The sequence below is a fragment of the Plasmodium relictum genome, assembly GCF_900005765.1.
Source record: "Plasmodium relictum strain SGS1 genome assembly, contig: PRELSG_00_v1_95, whole genome shotgun sequence".
Lineage (NCBI taxonomy): Eukaryota > Apicomplexa > Aconoidasida > Haemosporida > Plasmodiidae > Plasmodium > Plasmodium relictum.
The window spans coordinates 78,564-97,709 of NW_021628759.1; the positions used below are offsets into that span (position 1 = coordinate 78,564).

General features: G+C 18.9%; 6 protein-coding genes across 6 annotated transcripts; 2 read left to right on the top strand and 4 right to left on the bottom strand.

The window, feature by feature from the left end:
• Positions 1 to 473: 473 nt before the first annotated feature.
• On the top strand, positions 474 to 1,179 carry PRELSG_0010300 (conserved Plasmodium protein, unknown function; the record flags this gene model as incomplete). The annotated part of the gene is made up of 4 exons (XM_028677156.1): positions 474 to 528; positions 604 to 786; positions 970 to 996; positions 1,067 to 1,179. The coding sequence occupies 4 exons, from the start codon at positions 474 to 476 to the stop codon at positions 1,177 to 1,179; spliced, it is 378 nt and encodes a 125-aa protein (XP_028531296.1).
• A 505-nt stretch (positions 1,180 to 1,684) lies between these two features.
• Positions 1,685 to 3,532, bottom strand: PRELSG_0010400 (conserved Plasmodium protein, unknown function; the record flags this gene model as incomplete). The annotated part of the gene is made up of 1 exon (XM_028677167.1): positions 1,685 to 3,532. One exon carries the CDS (start codon positions 3,530 to 3,532, stop codon positions 1,685 to 1,687), a length of 1,848 nt encoding a protein of 615 aa, XP_028531297.1.
• A 1,931-nt stretch (positions 3,533 to 5,463) lies between these two features.
• Positions 5,464 to 8,187, bottom strand: PSOP2 (secreted ookinete protein, putative; the record flags this gene model as incomplete). The annotated part of the gene is made up of 1 exon (XM_028677178.1): positions 5,464 to 8,187. The coding sequence occupies one exon, from the start codon at positions 8,185 to 8,187 to the stop codon at positions 5,464 to 5,466; it is 2,724 nt and encodes a 907-aa protein (XP_028531298.1).
• A 2,055-nt stretch (positions 8,188 to 10,242) lies between these two features.
• AlaRS (alanine--tRNA ligase, putative) lies at positions 10,243 to 13,902 on the bottom strand (the record flags this gene model as incomplete). The annotated part of the gene is made up of 1 exon (XM_028677189.1): positions 10,243 to 13,902. One exon carries the CDS (start codon positions 13,900 to 13,902, stop codon positions 10,243 to 10,245), a length of 3,660 nt encoding a protein of 1,219 aa, XP_028531299.1.
• A 787-nt stretch (positions 13,903 to 14,689) lies between these two features.
• PRELSG_0010800 (ribosome biogenesis protein MRT4, putative) lies at positions 14,690 to 15,777 on the top strand (the record flags this gene model as incomplete). The annotated part of the gene is made up of 3 exons (XM_028677200.1): positions 14,690 to 14,892; positions 15,164 to 15,254; positions 15,406 to 15,777. 3 exons carry the CDS (start codon positions 14,690 to 14,692, stop codon positions 15,775 to 15,777), a joined length of 666 nt encoding a protein of 221 aa, XP_028531300.1.
• A 404-nt stretch (positions 15,778 to 16,181) lies between these two features.
• On the bottom strand, positions 16,182 to 17,468 carry PRELSG_0010900 (NADH-cytochrome b5 reductase, putative; the record flags this gene model as incomplete). The annotated part of the gene is made up of 2 exons (XM_028677211.1): positions 16,182 to 16,453; positions 16,700 to 17,468. The coding sequence occupies 2 exons, from the start codon at positions 17,466 to 17,468 to the stop codon at positions 16,182 to 16,184; spliced, it is 1,041 nt and encodes a 346-aa protein (XP_028531301.1).
• Positions 17,469 to 19,146: the final 1,678 nt, after the last annotated feature.

A 19,146-nucleotide genomic window follows, 5' to 3' on the forward strand; every position in this document is an offset into this window, starting at 1 on the left:
TTTTATAAGTTTATTAAATTAATATAAATTAATAAAGAATTTCTTTTTACTAAATTTTATTGTATTTTATTTAATTTATAAGATATAAATACCATATTTTTTTGAAGTAATAATTTTCTTTAATAGTATTTTAATAAACTAAATGTTTCTATGGCAAAAACTAAAAATTAGACAACTTTTAATTTTTTTAAAAGTAATTAATCCTTTTTTTTTCTTTCTTCTTTTTAAGACATATTAAATTTTTTTTTCTTTCTCAAATAATGTAAGATAATTCTAATAAAAATATATATATATATATATATATATATATATATATATATATATATATATATATATATTTCAATCATAAAAAGTAATATTTTTTTACTATTTTAAAAAAAAAACAATAAAATATATATATACATATTTTAGTATTTATTTATCTAATTATTTTATAGTTTTTAACTTTTTTATTTTTTTTTTCTTTCAAAGCAATGCTTCGAAAATTTTTTTTTTCATCTTTCTGTTTGTTCATATTGCAACTAAAATGTAAGTTAATTATTAAATATATATTTTTTCATTTTATGATAATTTAATTTATTCTTATGTAAAATATCATTTTAGATATATTATGTTATGAAATAAAATGCTCATCCTTGACAAGTAATGATAAAATATTATCCTATTGTAAGAACGATTCAGAATGTTTTGTGAAAAATGTAGATGATAACAATTATTCATTTATTCAATGTAAATGCAAAAAGCATATAAACGATTTTTTTTTTGCCGGTCCTGATTGTTCAATAAGTAAATTTTACTTAATTATAGTTTACATTGATGTGTTAAAATAATTGTACTTTTCTTTAATTTTATTTTTCGCTTTATTTCTTAATTTTTAGTTTCTTTATTTACATATCTAATAATTTTCATTTATTTTTTAATAAATGTAAAAAAGAAAAAAATTAAAATTTTATCTTTTTTTTTTTTCAGAGGTTCCTTATCACTATAAAGCTACGAGTAATAAGCTAAATCAACGTAACGTAAAAATACTATAATATTAAGAATTTTTTTTTTTTTTTAATAACAGAAAACAACGAAGTGCTTAATACTAGTTGGATAGAGGACTTATTTAATTTAAATATTTGGAAAAATGAGGAAAATAGAGTCGGTAGGATATGTGTTAATCCACAATGTAATTAAGTTATATTTTTTTTTTTTAATTTTCATTTACTTTCACAAAAAAAAAATAGAAAATAAAGTATTTTTTAATGAAATTTTAGTAACAAAAAAAAAAATAAATAAATCATATATAAAAGGTGAATAATAAAAAAGTATATTATCCTTAAATGTCATTATAAAATAAAAAATAAATAAATATTACACTAAGTATTTAATGAATTTAAAATTTAAAAGATGATAAGAATAAAATTATTGACAGTAAAAATAATATAAAATTTGTATTAACTTCCTTAAAAATGTTATAAAATGAAGAAAAATTATATAAAAAAAAATGATAAAAATAAGAAATATATATATATGATTAAAAACTTTTGAAAATACTATAATTTTAAAAAAATAATTAATATGCCTTAAAATTATAAATTATTAATAATAAATTGTATATACATATCAGTCAAATGAAATTTATATAAACATAAAGACTGAGTAAACATATGACAAATATATATACATGTGTGAATTCTCTTTATTCATTTAATATATCTTCTTGAATAATTTGTTCATATTCTTGTAATAATTTATTTTTTATATTTCTTGCAACATTCATATATTCTCTCTGAGCTGGCTTTAATAACGTATCTAAGTCATCATTAATCATTGCATAAATATTTTTTTTTTTTTTGCGGATATTTTTGAATATCTTATTTTCATATTCATAAAACTCATCTAACTTTCTTTCCTCTTGAGCAACACTTGGGATATCTTCTTCATTTATTTCATCAATATCTCTAATGTTTTTTTCTTTTTTAACTTGATAAGTTATATCTTTTAATACATTTAATTGATTTAGTTCTGTGTTATTTGTGACACTAGAGGAATCTAAAATACCATTGTCTGAATTATCACTTTCTTCACCTATACTTACTTTTATTGATTTATTTTCATCATCATCTTTATCCTTATCTTTATCTTCATCTCCATTTTCATTTTCTTCATCTTCATTTTCATTTTCATTTTCTTCTTCATTTTCATTTTCTTCTTCATTTTCATTTTCTTCTTCATTTTCATTTTCTTCTTCATTTTCATTTTCTTCTTCATCATCTAATGATTTATTTTTTTTTCCTTCCTTTTTTATGTTATTATTTATTATATTTCGTAGCTTACTATTATAATGTTTTTTTTTATAATCTTTATTGGAACTGTTCTCAATATTTTCATTTTCATTCAATGAAGTACTATCATAATTCATCTGAATATCTTTAATGCCATCTCCATTTTCTGAGTCTGAAATGTCTTTTTTATCATTTTTAGAATATATAATTTTAATGATTTCATATTGATTAAGGAAATCTTTTTCTCCTTGTATTTTATAAGCTTCTTTTTTTTTTAAAGATAACTTTTTTTTTTCATTTTGATGGATTTCTTCATTAAAATATAGATTTAAAATTTCTTCTACTAAATCATTTGCAAATATTTTATAATTATCATCTAAATGTTCTATATACTCTCCTAAAGAATCATCATCTAATTTTTTATTTAATTTAAAATATAAATTATTAGTTATACCAAAGTTTTCATTAAATTTATATTTTTTTAAATCCATTTTATTACTCTTTTTGATTAAGTATTTATAATGACGAAAAATATTAACAAATATACTTTCACTTTTATCATCAATTTTATATTGCACATGTGTGTAATAAGTTTTTAAATTTTGTTTTACATAGATACAAGTATCTTTCTTTTTATTTAATTTATCTATTAAAACTTTTTCTGTTGAACAGTTATAATTTAAAAATTTTTCATTTTTTTCCGAGGAATTTTCAAAAAGGATTTTCTTAGCATATTGCAAAGAAGCATTTTTAGGAATAAAATTATATATTATATCTTTAAATAAATGTTTAGAGTAGTTTAAATATTTTAAATTTCTATGACTTTTTTTTGTTTTATTTAGCTTGATATATGGAGTTTTACTTTTAAAATATAACTTTTCCATTATTAATTCTAACATTTTAATTTCATCATTATTGACTTCATCTGGAAGTTCATAATTATTCAATATTTTAAGCAGATATAATGGTAATGATTTAAAATTTACCTTTTTTAAGGTATTCTTGAAAATTTGTTTATAGCTTTTTAACATTTTTTTCTTATTTTCCTTATTACTTTCATCCGTTTCATAATTAATTAATTCATTATGAATTGTATATAATTCAATAAAATTTCCATTTTTAATAAAATACCTCACAACATGATTAAAGGATTTTTTTTTATTCTTAATATAAATCCATTTTATAACGTTACCCTTTCCGGATGCAAGTTTTTGAAGAAAAAACAAAAAAATCAATAAAAAACAGCTTACATATAGATTCATCCCTTAAAAATAACAAAATATATATTATGTAACATTAATATTATAAATATAGAAATAAAACCTTTTTAGAATAAGAATTTTATTTGAAGTAAAGGATTAAAGTACTATAATTTATGACTTCTAAAAAATTCAGAGAAATATGTACTGTGTATTCTGCATAATACAACAACAATGTTACAAAAAAATGTAAAAATATATTAAAATATACAAATGAAATATAAAAAATAAAATTAAAAAAACAAAAACGAAAAAAAAAAAAAAACAGTAAAAACAAATCAAATGCAAAAACAAAAAAATAAAGTCTAAAATGTTTACAAAAATAAAGTTTAAAACAACTTTATGCAAAAATAGTTTAATAAATTATAAGAAAAGATATGCAAGAATACAACAGAAAAAAAAAAATTTGTGAAATTTTTTTTTTTATAAGCATCAAAGAAAATTTTAACTTATCTCTGAAACAATTACATTAAATAAAGTATTTTTAAGATATGTTGTGTGAAAAAAAAAAATGGGAATTTTATAATTGTTCAAAATTTGTTCCTCAAAAAAAGTATATAAATATCTTTTTTTTTAGCTATATGAAAAAAATATTTTTTGTGTGAACATTGTTATACTATAGTTGTACATAATTTTTTTTTTTTTTTTTTTTTAAAAGATAGCTATAGAAGTAATAAGACAGAATATTTTATATTAGTAAATCAGATATTAATTTTTTATACTAGGCCTTTTTCCATCAATATAAACATAAATGTAAAAAGAAGAGATATTTTATTCTACAGAAATATAAATAAAAATTTAAATATAATGTTATTTTTATTCTGAGATGTGCCTTAGCTATCAGATTTAGACGAATACTTAAACACTTTTTATTGCTAATATTTCAAATATTTAATTTGATGAAACTTGTTCTCATTCTTAACTGAATTTCACTATACATTATATAACATGTATAATAAAAAAAGTTCCGTTACAAACAAGAAAAAAAGAATATATTGCTTAATTTTTTCATAGTTACAGTATGAATTTTGTCTTCATTATGTTCATAAGATAAAATATTTATTTTTATAAATTTTCTATAAAAAAGAAGCATACGTTTTAATTCAAATATTAATGTTATTATTTATCGATTACTTTCGAAACATGTAAAATGAAACATTCAAAGTAAAAATTTGTAAAATTAAAAAAAATTACATTATAGATGAAACAAGTACATATCGTTTTATTCATAAATAAAAATACTTTCCTATTTATTATACCATGCTATTTAACTTAATTCCATACAGACACAAAATCAAATAATTATATATAAAATACATATAAAAGAAATCTCTTTTACAGTATCTTTGAAAAAAATAAACTTTTCATATTATTTAATTATTTTATTTTATTTTATTCTTTTTCTCTCCTTTTTAAATTTTATAAATAATGTCAAATTTTTATTATTTTAAATCTCATAGAGCATACAACAAAATACAACAAAAAATATATGAAAAGCACAGATATAAATTTATTTACTATTTTAAATGATTTATGCTCATAAAGTATTATCAAGTAAAGAAAAAAAAAAATGCATCATTTATTTTCGCTTTATCTAGTTTATAGAAAAAATAAGAATCTTTCATAAAATGAAATTGTTTTTATCAAATAAGCTATTAATAAAAAAAAAAAAAAAAAAATGAAGAAATATATATAAGAAAACATGAACTAATGAAACTAAAAAATAAAAAAAACTAAAAAAAAAAAATAGAACAAAGTAGTATAAATTGAAAAATTAAAATATGAAAACTTCAGAATCAATGAAAAAATATTAAAAATCATAGTTCACAGATAGAACATTTTTTTTTTTAAGCAGCAATTTAAAGCAAAGTTTATTCATATATGTCTATCTATAATACTTATAATTCTATAAAAATCTATTTAAAATTTTCACTTTATTTTAATTCATCTTTTTTATGTAATTTTTCAAATTCATCAAATTCAGTAATTATTTTTTTATCTGACGGAACAGGTGTTTTTAGTTCTTCCTTTATTTTATTTTCCATTTTTTTCAGCTTTTTGTATTCTTTATCAATTTTCTCTATTTCCTTTCTTATTTTACTCTTATTTAGAGTATTTTTAACTGATTCTGAAGACATACTTAATAAAGATATTTCTTTCTTTGAATCTTTTTTCCCTGATGATCCCGTAGAATTTTTTTTTGAAGTAGATTTTGATTTCAACGTTTTCTTTTTATTATTTTGACTTTTATTAGATGTATTTTTATTTTTATTAATATCTCCATTTTTTTTTTTTCTCAAATTATTAGGAGAGTTTGTTGCTTCACTTTTAACTTTTTTAGTGCCCTTTTTTCCTTTTTTAACTTTATCAGAGCCTTTTTTTGATTCTTTTTTAACTTTGTTAGTGCTCTTTTTTCCTTTTTTAACTTTATCAGAGCCTTTTTTTGATTCTTTTTTAACTTTATTAACAACCTTTTTACCATTATTAACTCCTTTTTTAACTTTATTAACTACCTTAGTTGCTTTATCTAATAAATTACCTACATTAAATTTTTTATTTATAGTCTTTGAAATACTATCGGTTGCTTTATCTATTAGCTTGTTGGCACCCTTTTTTGCTAAACTTTTCAATATACTTTTTGCTCCAAATTTTTTTTCTCCAATTTCCTCCTCACTGATGTCGTCTTCATCTACATCGTCATCTTCATCGTCATCTTCATCGTCATATACATCATCATCTACATCATCATCCTCCTCATTATCTTTATTATAATCTTCATCATCCTCCTCATTATCTTTATTATAATCTTCATCATCTTCGTCTTCATCATTTTCATCTTCCTCTTCATCTATGTTATCGTTTTCTTCATCTTCATCTTCACTATCATCATACTCATTATCATCGTCATCATTATATTCATAATACATTTTATCTTTTTTTATTTCCTCTAACAATTCACTAAATGCTTGAGTTTCTTTTAAATAATTCTGATTATTTTGTAAATATGATAAATCTGGAGTATTATTTGTTTTTTTTTGTATTAGATTAGTACTAGAATTATGTTCATTATTTAAATTGTAAGAATCTCTAAAGTTTGATTTTCTCTCTGATGAATTAAAATTTTTAAAAATAGCATTTTCATCATTTGAATTTTCTTCTTTTTCCTCATCTTCTTTTTCTTCTTTTTCCTCATCTTCTTTTTCTTCTTTTTCCTCATCTTCTTTTTCTTCTTTTTCCTCATCTTCTTTTTCTTCCTTTTCTTCTTTTTCCTCATCTTCTTTCTCTTCTTTTTTCTCGTCTTCTTTTTCTTCTTCTCTTTTAGATTCTGTGTTACTCAAATTATTTGAAATATCTGTATCTTTACTTAAAAACATTTTGTTTTGTAAAATTGATTTAAAAAAATATTCACACTCTTTTATATTTTCTACGTCATTACTATTTTCCTCTTTTGATATTTCATTTGATAAATGTTCATGTACATGAGTTTTAATATCTACATTTTTGGTTATATTTTCTTCTTTATCTTCTTCATTTATAATAAAAGAACGAAATATATCATTTTTTTTTAATATGTTATAGCAATAAAATGTTTTCTCAATTGAATTTATAAAAATATAATCTTCATTTTCACCAAAAATACTTTTATTATCATCATCTTCTTTTGTACTACTCGAAAATATTATTTTTTTTTTCTTCATGATAAAAGAATTTTTTAAAGTTTTTAACATTTCGTAAAGATAATATTCTCCTATCTGGGAATTATTTTCCAATAAATAGGAAGTATCATTGTTATCTGTATGCAAATTAATTTTTTCATTTAATAATTTATATTTAAGGGAGGAGGGTATATTTAATTCATCACTTTTACTATCGAAGTAATTAATAATTTCGTCGATAGTATCAATATAATCTGAATTATTAAATATATTAATATTATCATTTTTTAATTCAACATTTGATATAATGGAGTCACTGGGTTCTGTTGAGTTATCCATTTGTTTGTATTCTCTATCTAGTATGGATTCAGTATCGCTAACTTCATCATCTTTTGGTAAAAAATTTAGATAATCTGATGTTTTATCTAGACCTTTAAATATTTCACTTCTGTTACTCTCATTTAGTTTTTCTAAATTTAAATTGAATGTATATCTCATATAACAGTACGTTGTTGATTCATCTTTTGAATTTCTTTGGTATACCTTACGTAACATATGAATGTCATTTTCCATAGATTCTTCAGATGAAATAACTTTTATATTATTTCCGTCATCTTTACTATCTTCATTAGTTGTATTACTCTGTACTTCATCATTATCCACTTCACTATCATCTTCATTAGATGTTTCGTTCAATTTATCTAAGCTAATTACTTTTTTTTTTGATGAATTCAAACCTTTTATCTTGTCTATTTCTTTTACAATAAAAGCTCTTTCTAGAACATTTTCTTTTATCCTTTCAAAAACTTTTAAATTAATTTTTTTTCCATTTTGGACTATATTTTTTTCTTTCTTTAAATGATCAGATGATAATAATAAATCTTTATCAATTAGCTCTATTTTTAAATTAATTTTTTTATCATGATATTGTTCACAATTAAAAACTTGAAAACAAAAAAACAAAAAACAAAAAAAAGAAACGAATATTTTTAAATTTCCCATCTCAACTTTATAGATTTGAATAATTAAAAAAATAAAATATGTATTATGTCGAACAATTTAGAACAAATTAAAAAAGAATATATCTTTAATAAATAAAAAAAAGTGGCAAAAAATATGTTACTATAACTTGTTCATCATAAGAATGTTCAATCATATTTTACTTTTTTATCGTTGAATTAAAGAAAACTTTTGTTATTTTTTTTTTTAAAATAAATATTTAAAATTTTTTTTTTTAATTTTGAGAACATATATTTTAAATTTATAAATTTGCATAAAAATAATGTTGTACAAAATTTTTTTCTGAATAATCAGAAAATATTAGAACAATTTTTTCTTAAAGCTAAAATTAGACACGTATTTGTAGCTAGTTATCTTTTTATATGGCAGGTTCATACAAATTTCTTTTCTCATTATTCTTTTACCATCGTATATTTGGAAAAAAAAAATTATAATTTTTGGCATTTTTTATTAGAAAAAAAGAGTATGAATGATACAGAAATTAATTTTTTTTTGCAAAGCCATCTTCTCAATCTACACTTCGCCTGTAATAAATATAATATTACCTATTCAAATTAAAGCATATAGTAACTAATAACAATCATATCATTATATATGATTATGAATTATTTATACTAAAAAGTTTTATTTTAAATAACAGAGCTTTTTTTATTTAAATGGTTGTATTTCAATATTTTCTTTTTATTGTATAAAGATTTAAAATAATTTGTATTAATATATCATCATTAAGCACCTCACAATATAGAAAATTAAAAAGAATATATATTTTTAAAACAATAATTATAAAGTTTTATATTTATTCTTAAGAGAATAATTTATAAAATAAATTAACTATTCATTTTTACATTGTAATTCATTTAAAAAAAATATATATATTTTTATATATATAAAATTAAAATTTTTAATATATGTTATATAGGGTTTTATATAGATAGCATACAAAAAAAATAAAAAATAAATAAATAAATTAATAAAAATTAAATCTTTATTATAATAATATATATTTTTTAAACCCATTAATATAAATATTTCTATTAGTCTTATTTTAAATAATTGTCCATTATAGGATATTCAAGAATAGAAACTTTAGTAAGCATGCCGAAAAATAAAAGATTATCTAAAAATTAAGACTTCTTTAATTTTAATTATCTCTTTATAATATTTTAATCATTGCTTTAAAATGAATTAATAAGTAAAATATATAATTTAGGTATTTTGATGTATTCTATTCTCTTTGAGAAGCAATACTTATTATCCTATTTTTTTTAATTATTTTTATCGTATAAAATTAGTATAACCAAGCTTTTCTCTCTATAAAAAAGTGTCAAATGCTACTTATAAAAAAAGAATTTGCTGAATTAAATGAGTATTTTTATTTTTTGATTTTTTTTTTTATATTTTTAAAAAGAAATTTATCGTTAAATGAAGCAAGGAAGAATTTATGTAGTGCATTTTTGATTTTTATATTTTTAGTTCTATAATTTAGAGGACAAAAAAAAAAAAAAAAATACCAAGTAATTTCTAAAAATATTCTTATTTTTAATCAAATGATAAAATTTGTTTATATTAATGTTATTATCAACGTATTTTTAAGTAGGTTAAAACTTTAAATAGAATATACTATAAAATATAAAAATATTATATTAATCAGAAGTATATAAAATTTATATAATATATTGAAAACAAAAAATAATATTGTTAATATATCATAATTTTATATTACAAAGTTTAAATGGAAATTAATATTTTTTCAGGTATTTTTTGTGCTATATTTTTTTGATCAAATTAATATATGAAAAAAATGGAAATAAGTTAAAATTAATATAAAGTAAATTAATAAAAAAAAATAACATCTGTAAATTAAAATATAAGTATGATATAAATAGAAGATAAAAACCATAATAAGCATGATACAAAAAACAAAGTAAAATAAATATATTATAAAGGAAATGTATGTTTCGACATAAAAACTTAATAATTTTATATGAATATACGATAATATAATATATAATGGTAATTTATGTATTGATCAAAAAATTAATAATGATTCTTAATTGTTTCCTCTACAAAATTTTTTAAATCAAATCCTTTATCTTTTATTGTTGACCCAAAAGCCTTTTTTTTATTTCCTCCTGAATGCCCCTCTACAAATTTCATTATTTCTTTCATAAATATATCTGCTTGTATATTTTTATTTTTTAAAGAATCTTTTACTTCAAAAACACAATACGTATTGTTTCCATCAGAAATAATAAAAAAATAACTTATATTCTTATTGTTTTTTGTATATGACTGAATAATCTTTTCTAAAACTTTTTGATTTCCCTTTATTTCATCAAAAAATTTAACATCTAATAAATTGTTATGTTTTTTTTCTAGAGAATACAATCTTCCAATGTTCATAGCTTTGTTGTATAGTTCCTTTTGCATATTTTTTGTTTTTTCAATAATACTTTTTTCAATTTTTTCTATATCTTGTAATATGTAGTATTTTTTAATATATGGCAAAAATTTATCTTCTTTTAATATTCTTTTATAATTTTGTACATCTGTTAAGTTGTTTTCATTTGAATTTTCAAAAATACTTTTATATTTAATATATAAATCATTAAATTTTTTTTCCACTTCTTCAGCTTTTTTATTAGTTACTGCTGTAATCCTATATATGCCTTTTCCTATACTTTCTTCTGATGTAATAATAAATTTTTTTATATATTTTGTATTTGCAATATGCGTTCCTCCACACAATTCTATAGAACATAAATAAGTATAATTTACATCTAAATTATCTAAGATTTTATTCACATCTTTGTCAATAAAAACAACATTTACTTTATCTGCATAATCTTCTTCAAATATAGCTCTAATTCCTTTTATTCTTTTGCTTTCAGTTAAATCCATATTTCTAACAGAAACATTTAATTCTTCTTTTATTAAATGATTTATTTCATTTTCTATTTTACTTATTAATTCAATATTTATATTTCCAAAAAAAGAAAAATCAAATCTTAATTTTTCTTCATCTACTAAAGAACCCTTTTGGTCACAACTAAAAATAGAACAAGAGTCATCCTCTTTATTGATACTATACATTTCTCCGTTAATAGTCCCATTTTCTTGATTACTACACTTAATGTTTTCTTTTTCTACCAAGTAGTTTACTTCTTTATCATTATCTTTACATTTTTCATTTTGTTTAATTTGGTTATTTCTCATAGTTACATAATCACTTAAAACTTTTCTAATCATAAAATTCAATAAGTGGGTAGCTGTATGGTTGCAAGCTATAAGTTTTCTTCTTTGAAAATCTACAACTGTTTCCACTTCATTCTTTATACTAATATTTCCTTTTAGTAATACACCAATATGTAATATATAATCATTAAATTTCTGAACATTTAAAACTTGAAAATTCATGTTATCATTTTGAATAAATCCAATATCGTAAATCTGGCCTCCATTTTCATAATAAAAATTTGTTTCATTTAAAATTAAAGCATATTTTTTATCATTATTTGCAAAAGATATATTATCTAAAAAATTCGTTCCGTCATATATGACTTGAATGGAAGATTTTAATTTAAAATCATTTTTTATTTCATTATTATTCCAATTATATTTATGATGATCAATGGTAGCAGATATATTATACTTGTTTTTCAATTCATGTGATTTTTCCACAGGCATATCAAAGAATTTAGTGATCTTAAAATTATTGGTATCTGAAATTAATTGATGCTTTTTAAATAAATAGTTAAATTCTTCAATATTGAGTTTAAAATTTTTCTCTTCACACATTATTTCTATTAAATCTAATGGAAACCCATAAGATGTATACAAATCAAAGGCATCTTTTCCACTGAATAATCTGTTACTACTTTTTTTAATAATTTTATGAAATTGATCTACTCCTTTTTCTAACGTTTTATTGAATATGATTTCTTCTTGTTTGATAGTATTTTTTATATAATTTATTTTTTTTTCATTTTGTAAATCCTTAAAAGAGTTCCCTAAAATTTGACAAACGGAATCTACTAATTTGTAAAACCATAAGACATTACTTTTAATATTAAAAACTTGTTTTCCAAATCTTATAGCTCTTCTTATAATTCTTCGGATAACATAGTTCCTACCTTCATTGCTTGGGATACACCCATCACTTATAGCAATAGTGACACATCTAATGTGATCACTTATAACTCTATAAGCAGTATCAATTTTATCTTTATCTTCTTCGTTTACTTTTCCTCTATATTCAGGAAGATAATCAAAAAGTTCTTTGATTTGTTTAAAAATTGGTTGAAAAAGGTCTGTATCATAATTACTACTTACATTCTGTAAAATGGAGGTGATTCTTTCTAATCCCATTCCTGTATCGATACATGGAAAAGGTAATTTATTCATATTTCTATTTTCATCTTTATTATATTGCATAAAAACTATATTCCAAATTTCTAAAACACTAGGATCATCCTTGTTAACTAAATTAGATGCATCTCTATTTCCAATTCTATCATAATGAATTTCTGAACATGGGCCACAGGGTCCTGTTTCTGCCATTTCCCAAAAATTTTCTTTAATTCCAAATGGTAAAATACGTTTTTCATCTAAATATTTGGACCATATTTTTTTTGTTTCTGTATCTTCTGGACAAGTAGGTAAATTGGGATCTCCTCCATAATATGTTACGTACAATCTGTCTGGGTTTATTTTATAGACATTAGTTAAAAGATCCCAGGCATATTCAATACTTTCTTCTTTAAAATAATCCCCAAAACTCCAATTACCCAACATTTCAAAAAACGTATGATGATAAACATCTTTACCTACATCATCTAAATCATTATGCTTCCCACCTGCTCTTATGCATTTTTGTGTATCAACTGCTCTTTTTAGTTTTCCTAAATCACTATTTTTATCTACATTCCCTAAAAATATTTTTTTAAATTGATTCATACCTGCATTAGTAAACAATAAAGTGCTATCATTATAAGGTACTACTGAAGAACTTTCTACTATAGTATGATTTTTTTTATTAAAATAATTTATAAAAGTGCTTCTAACTTCTTCTGAAGTCATATATCTAGAATTACTTTTTTTTGTTTCTCCGTTACAGTTCATATTAAAATTATTCATAGCATAATTATTTTCTTCATTTTCTTCATCATTCCTTTTATCAAAATTATTCACACTGCCAATATTTTTCATCTTATCTGATTTTATTTTCAACTTACTTTTTATTAATCTATATATTTCAGATTTATTCTTAACATATAGAGAGTTTATATAACTCAAATTATTTAAATATATATATTTTTTATTCCTCGTAAAACCTGTAATTAGTACTTTCTTACTAATTCCATTAAATATCATAAAGAAATTTTTTTTTCTTTTTGTATCTAAATAAAACAAGTTATTTATATTAAATAAGGAACTTATATCAAATAAATTATTTTTTTTCAATATAAATGGAGTATTAAATGTCTTTGTTACTTTTTCCTTTATTAAGTTTTCTTTTCTATTAATAAAATGTGCATATTTTTTTTTTCCTCTAGATACTAAATATATTATATTTTTAGATTTTGCTACTACGTTATTTATTTCATTAAACACTATTATATTTTTGCAAATTCCTAAGATGAGTTTTTCTTTTATAGTTACAAATAAGTAAATTATATAAAAAAATAAAAAAATCATATATTCATTAAATGAGAATTATATTTAAAGTATATTAATGAATTAAGTTGAATAAAGAAAAATCATTTCAAATTCAATTAATATATAAAAACACATCTCGATGAAATTGTAATTAATAAAAAAATATGTATTTATATAATAAACAAAAGGCAGAAAAAAGTTTTACAAAACTTTGTTAGTAGCATAATAAAGTTATTAGATAGATAAGTTCTTAAAAATAATATTTATAAATTTAAAATATTCCTTTACAAAAAAAAAAAAAAAAAAAAATGAAATGTAATAAAATAAAATAAATTATATAAAATAATAAAATTATAAAATTTTTAAGCTTTATATAATATGCAAAACTCTATTCTTATAATAGTATTATAATTTGCTTTTTTTAATTAATAATTTAACTTTATGTAATAACATTAATATATACTTTTTTTTTTTTTTTTAAATATTATCTTATAAAAATGTAAAAGCTTTCATTACTAATAATATCAATATAGATATATTTTTTTTTTTTTTTTAAAAGTTATATAAATATGTAAGAACTTCAGATCATTTTTTACAGAAAAAAATAAAGAAAAAAAAAAAAAAGTTAAAAATATAATAATATAAAAGAAAATTAAATAATAAAAATATTATATTTGCATTAAAATAATTCAAATTATAATTATTTTATATTTAATGCGATAGCAAAGTAAAAAAACATAAAATAATTTATTTTTAAGTATAATTAATCATTTCCTTTTTTATTTTTTATTTTTTCATTGTATTATAATTTGAACATATAATAAAAATGCCAAAATCAAAGAGAAACGTAACAATATCACTGACAAAAGTAAAGAAGAAATTAAATAAAAAAGAAAAGAAAGATTTAAAACTTACAGAAATAAAAAAGAATATTGAAATTCCAAACATTTACATATATGTTTTAGATATTAGAACATATTCAAACAACAACCTGAAAAAAGTAATAGAACATTTCAAGCCCAATGGAAAGTAAGGAAAAATAAAAAATAGTGGAAGAGCACATATACGCTAATATTCTTTAATATAATGAAAAAAAATTTAGCAAAAAGAAAAAAAAAAAAAAATATTAAAAATATTTTTAAATTAAAAATGTGATTATTAATATAAAAAGGAAAGAATTTTAAATTTATTCCATGAAATATATAAAAATATATCTTAATATATAATAATATATATAGACATAAATTTACGAAAATTATATAACAACAAAAATTTTATCTATTTATTTTAATAAATGTAGAATTTTCTTTGGGAAAAATAAATTAATGAGGTTAGCTCTTGGTATCAATCAAGAAAATGAAGCAAAACCAAATATTCATAAAATATCTGAGGTATATTAAACATTTTATTCATTATTTTATTATATATATATATATATATATTTTTTTTTTTTTTTTTTTGATTTAATTTATATATACGCTTTTAAATTCTTTTACTTTTTTTTATTTTATATAAAATTAATATTTCTTTTTTTCTATTTAGTTACTAGTAGGAAATAGGATGCTTTTAATAACTAAAGATGCACCTTTAAAAGTCATAAAGTTTTTTAATGAGTTTCAACCAGAAGAATACATAAAACACGGAAATATTTCTTCTCAAGATGTTACACTAAAATGTGGTGAGGTACTAAATGTTCCTGTATCTATGCAAAAAGATTTACAAAAAAGAAAATTAAATTTTGATATAATTGATCAGAAAATTATTTTAAAAGAAAACAAAATATTAGCAGAAAAAAATAAAATTATAAGTATAGAAAATGCTAAAATATTAAGAATGTTAAATATGAAAATAGCAAAGTTTGATATTACTGTGTTAGGGTATTGGCACCCAAACAATTTTGTTTCATTAATGTAAAAATACGCATTTACAAAAATAAACTGTTATTTGTTTTCTATTTTTTTTTTTTAAATTATTCTTTTTATTTTATTAAAGTTATTTATTCATAATTAATTCATTTTCATAATTTTTTTTTTTTATATATTTGAAGTTAATAAATTTTAAAATAATTAATAATATTTTAAGAAATTTTTAAATATTTTATTTTCTTTAATCAAATGGAAATTAATTTTATATTTTAAAACAATTTAAATGTAATTATTAATAAAAAAAAATTTTTAGACAATTTTTTTTAAAGAGTACATTAAAAAAAAAAAAAAAGTGATATATAAAATACAAATAAATATTCTACTATATAAATATTTACAAATAAAAGTTATTCTTAATTATTTAATTATTTTATTTATTTTTTTTTTCTTATTTTAAAGGGTTATAATGTTTTCCATTTGATTAAGATCTCTTAAAATTTTTTGGAGAAAAGTAGTCATAGGTGGAGGACCGCATAATAAAATTAATGTATCATCACTATTAATTTTTATATCCAATTTTTGATACTTTAAAACATATTTTTTCAATAATTCTTCATTTATAAATCCAACATTTTCAAATAAATTTTTTTTTGTTTCATCTAAGCATTTATCTATACTGTAAACTATTTTAATATTTTCAAATTTGCTCTCATATTCATCGAAAACTATAAAATAAAAAATGCATAAATATATATATATTGTTCTTAAAAAGTAAGCATTCTTTTTTATTAATGATTATTCAAAGTAAAATACATAAATATATAATTCAATTAATATATATTTTATAATTAACTAAAACAGTGTCTAAGATATATAATATAAAAAAAAAAATTTAAATAAAATTTATATCTATATAAAAAAAAAATAAAAAAGTAATTAAAAAAAGCATGGATATATTAAAAAAAAATTACTTGGCTTTAATAAAATTTCTTCCTCATTCCTATTTGCATAAATAAATGTTATATAAATTAGATTATTCCCTTCCTTATTTTCTGTTAAAAGTAAATGGTTTATTAATCGAAAAAAAGGTGTCATACCTGTACCACCAGCAATCATAACTATATGTTTTTTATTTTTTATAGATTTAGATATATGTACAAATTCATTATTTCCTTTATATTCTAATAAGCCAAAAGGACCTGATATTTCTAACTTATCATTATATTTTAAATTGTTTAATTGCATACTCATTTTACCACCATCTATATAATTATCATCTGGATAATATATGCGGATAACAAAATGGACGTGCTTATTTTTTTTATCTATATAAATAGGTGTATAACTTCTAAATATTTGATTAAGATCTTTTTCCTTATCATCATGATTATTCCATTTTCCTTTTATTTTACCTTCCTTATTTAAACCATTAAATTTTATATGCTTACAAATACCCAAACCTAAATATTCATATTCACTAGGATAAGAGAAAATAAAAATTTTTACTGTTTTTGTTAATTTTATTATCTTATACAACTTTAAAATTTGTTTTTTTTTATTTAAAAACACTTTTGTATTTTCATTTCTATCATCCAACTCCTCATAAATGTGTTTTTCTGAATATAATCGAAATAATTTTTTTACACAATCCTTCTTTCTAAAAAAACTAAGAAATGCTATTGACATAAATATAATTATGAGACTAATAAGATTTGCAATTAATAAATTAATGTTTCCCATTAATACAGATTTTATATTTTTTTTTTTTTTTTTTCTAAATCTTTTAACTATATATAAAATAACTTGTGATTATTATATATCTCATAAACCTTTATTTATTTATTTATTTATTTTTTTTTTTTTTTTTGTTGCATATTATTTCCTTTATAATATTATATATATTGTTATTTTTCATAACATACCTTTATGTACCTTTTTATTCTCAAATAATTATTTTCAAGTATAAATATATCTATTTCACTTCATTTTTAATAAAACAAAATATACTTTTTATAAAAATATCACGTAAAAAAAATAAAATAAAATAAAATAAAACAAAATAATAATTTTATTGTATATATTACAGAATTCTTTTTTTGTCAATTGTTTCAAATTAGATTTTTTAATGTTGAGTGATTATTGCACTATATTGTATGTATATTTTAAGACTTTAACATATTATTTTTTAAAAGTACAGTTTAATTTATTATAGAAAATATAAAAGAGAAGAAAAATTAACTTCTTTTTCTAAATATTTTTTTTTTTTATATAAAAGGTATATATCCATCATTAATGTTCAACAAAAATATGGACAAAGATACATGTATTTTTTTTTTTTTTTTTTGATAGAATAAAAAAAAAAAACTTTCCAAACAATTTAATATAAAAATACTTATTTGATAAATCTTTTCTCTTTAAAAATACTTTGATCTTTTAAAAAATGGTAAAATATAAAAGATACATTAGAAAAAAAAAAAAAATTAACTTATATATAAAAATACTAATAACATGTATAATATTTCTTACTAATTATAAAAAAAAATATCAAATGTGTTTTACTAAATTTCAATGCTTCATTCTTTATTAGAAGAGTTAGACAAAAAAAAAAAAAAATACTTTAGTGAAATTAAAAAAAAAGTTTTGTAACTAAAAAATATATTCAATAAATTATGCATTTGTATAATATAGAATTCATTATAAATAATATAAAATATATATATAACATAAAAATTAAATAAAATAAAAAAAAAAACTACGTAATTATAGCATCTCGGGAATTATTTAAAAAATTTTTTTTTTTTTTAAGTTTCAGTTTTTTAAAAATATAAATTTAATAATGTTAATAATATGTCGTAATTTTTATATTTAATGAAAATGCAAAATTAATTATATATGCATTTATCCTAATGGTCTTAATATACTCTGTAAAAATGATAGAATCCATGGGTTCCAACTATCAAAATTCTATATTTTCAGCATGTATTCAATTCATATCTATGCACATTAATAATAAAATTACTTTACATTATTTCATTAAATATAATCCAAGTCATTAGATAAATAAGGATATTATATCTTATTTGAACTTATATTTTTCTTATTGTATTTACATTTCCTAAAACATAACTATAATATTTTAGTTTTGCTAAATATCGGCATTTTCCAATTTATTTTTATTTACTTTTTAAGGTAAAAATATTAATATAATTCTTTTCAATTTAAAATATATATATTTATATATTCATCCTATATAAAATTTACACATGCATATATATCATAAAAAAAATATAAGTAAAATCTGAAAAATTACAATATAATAACAAAATTAATTATAATTTTTTTAAAATTTCAATAAGAATATATTTATGTAACTTTAAAAATATTACATAAAATTATTTAGAAATACATCACTTACACA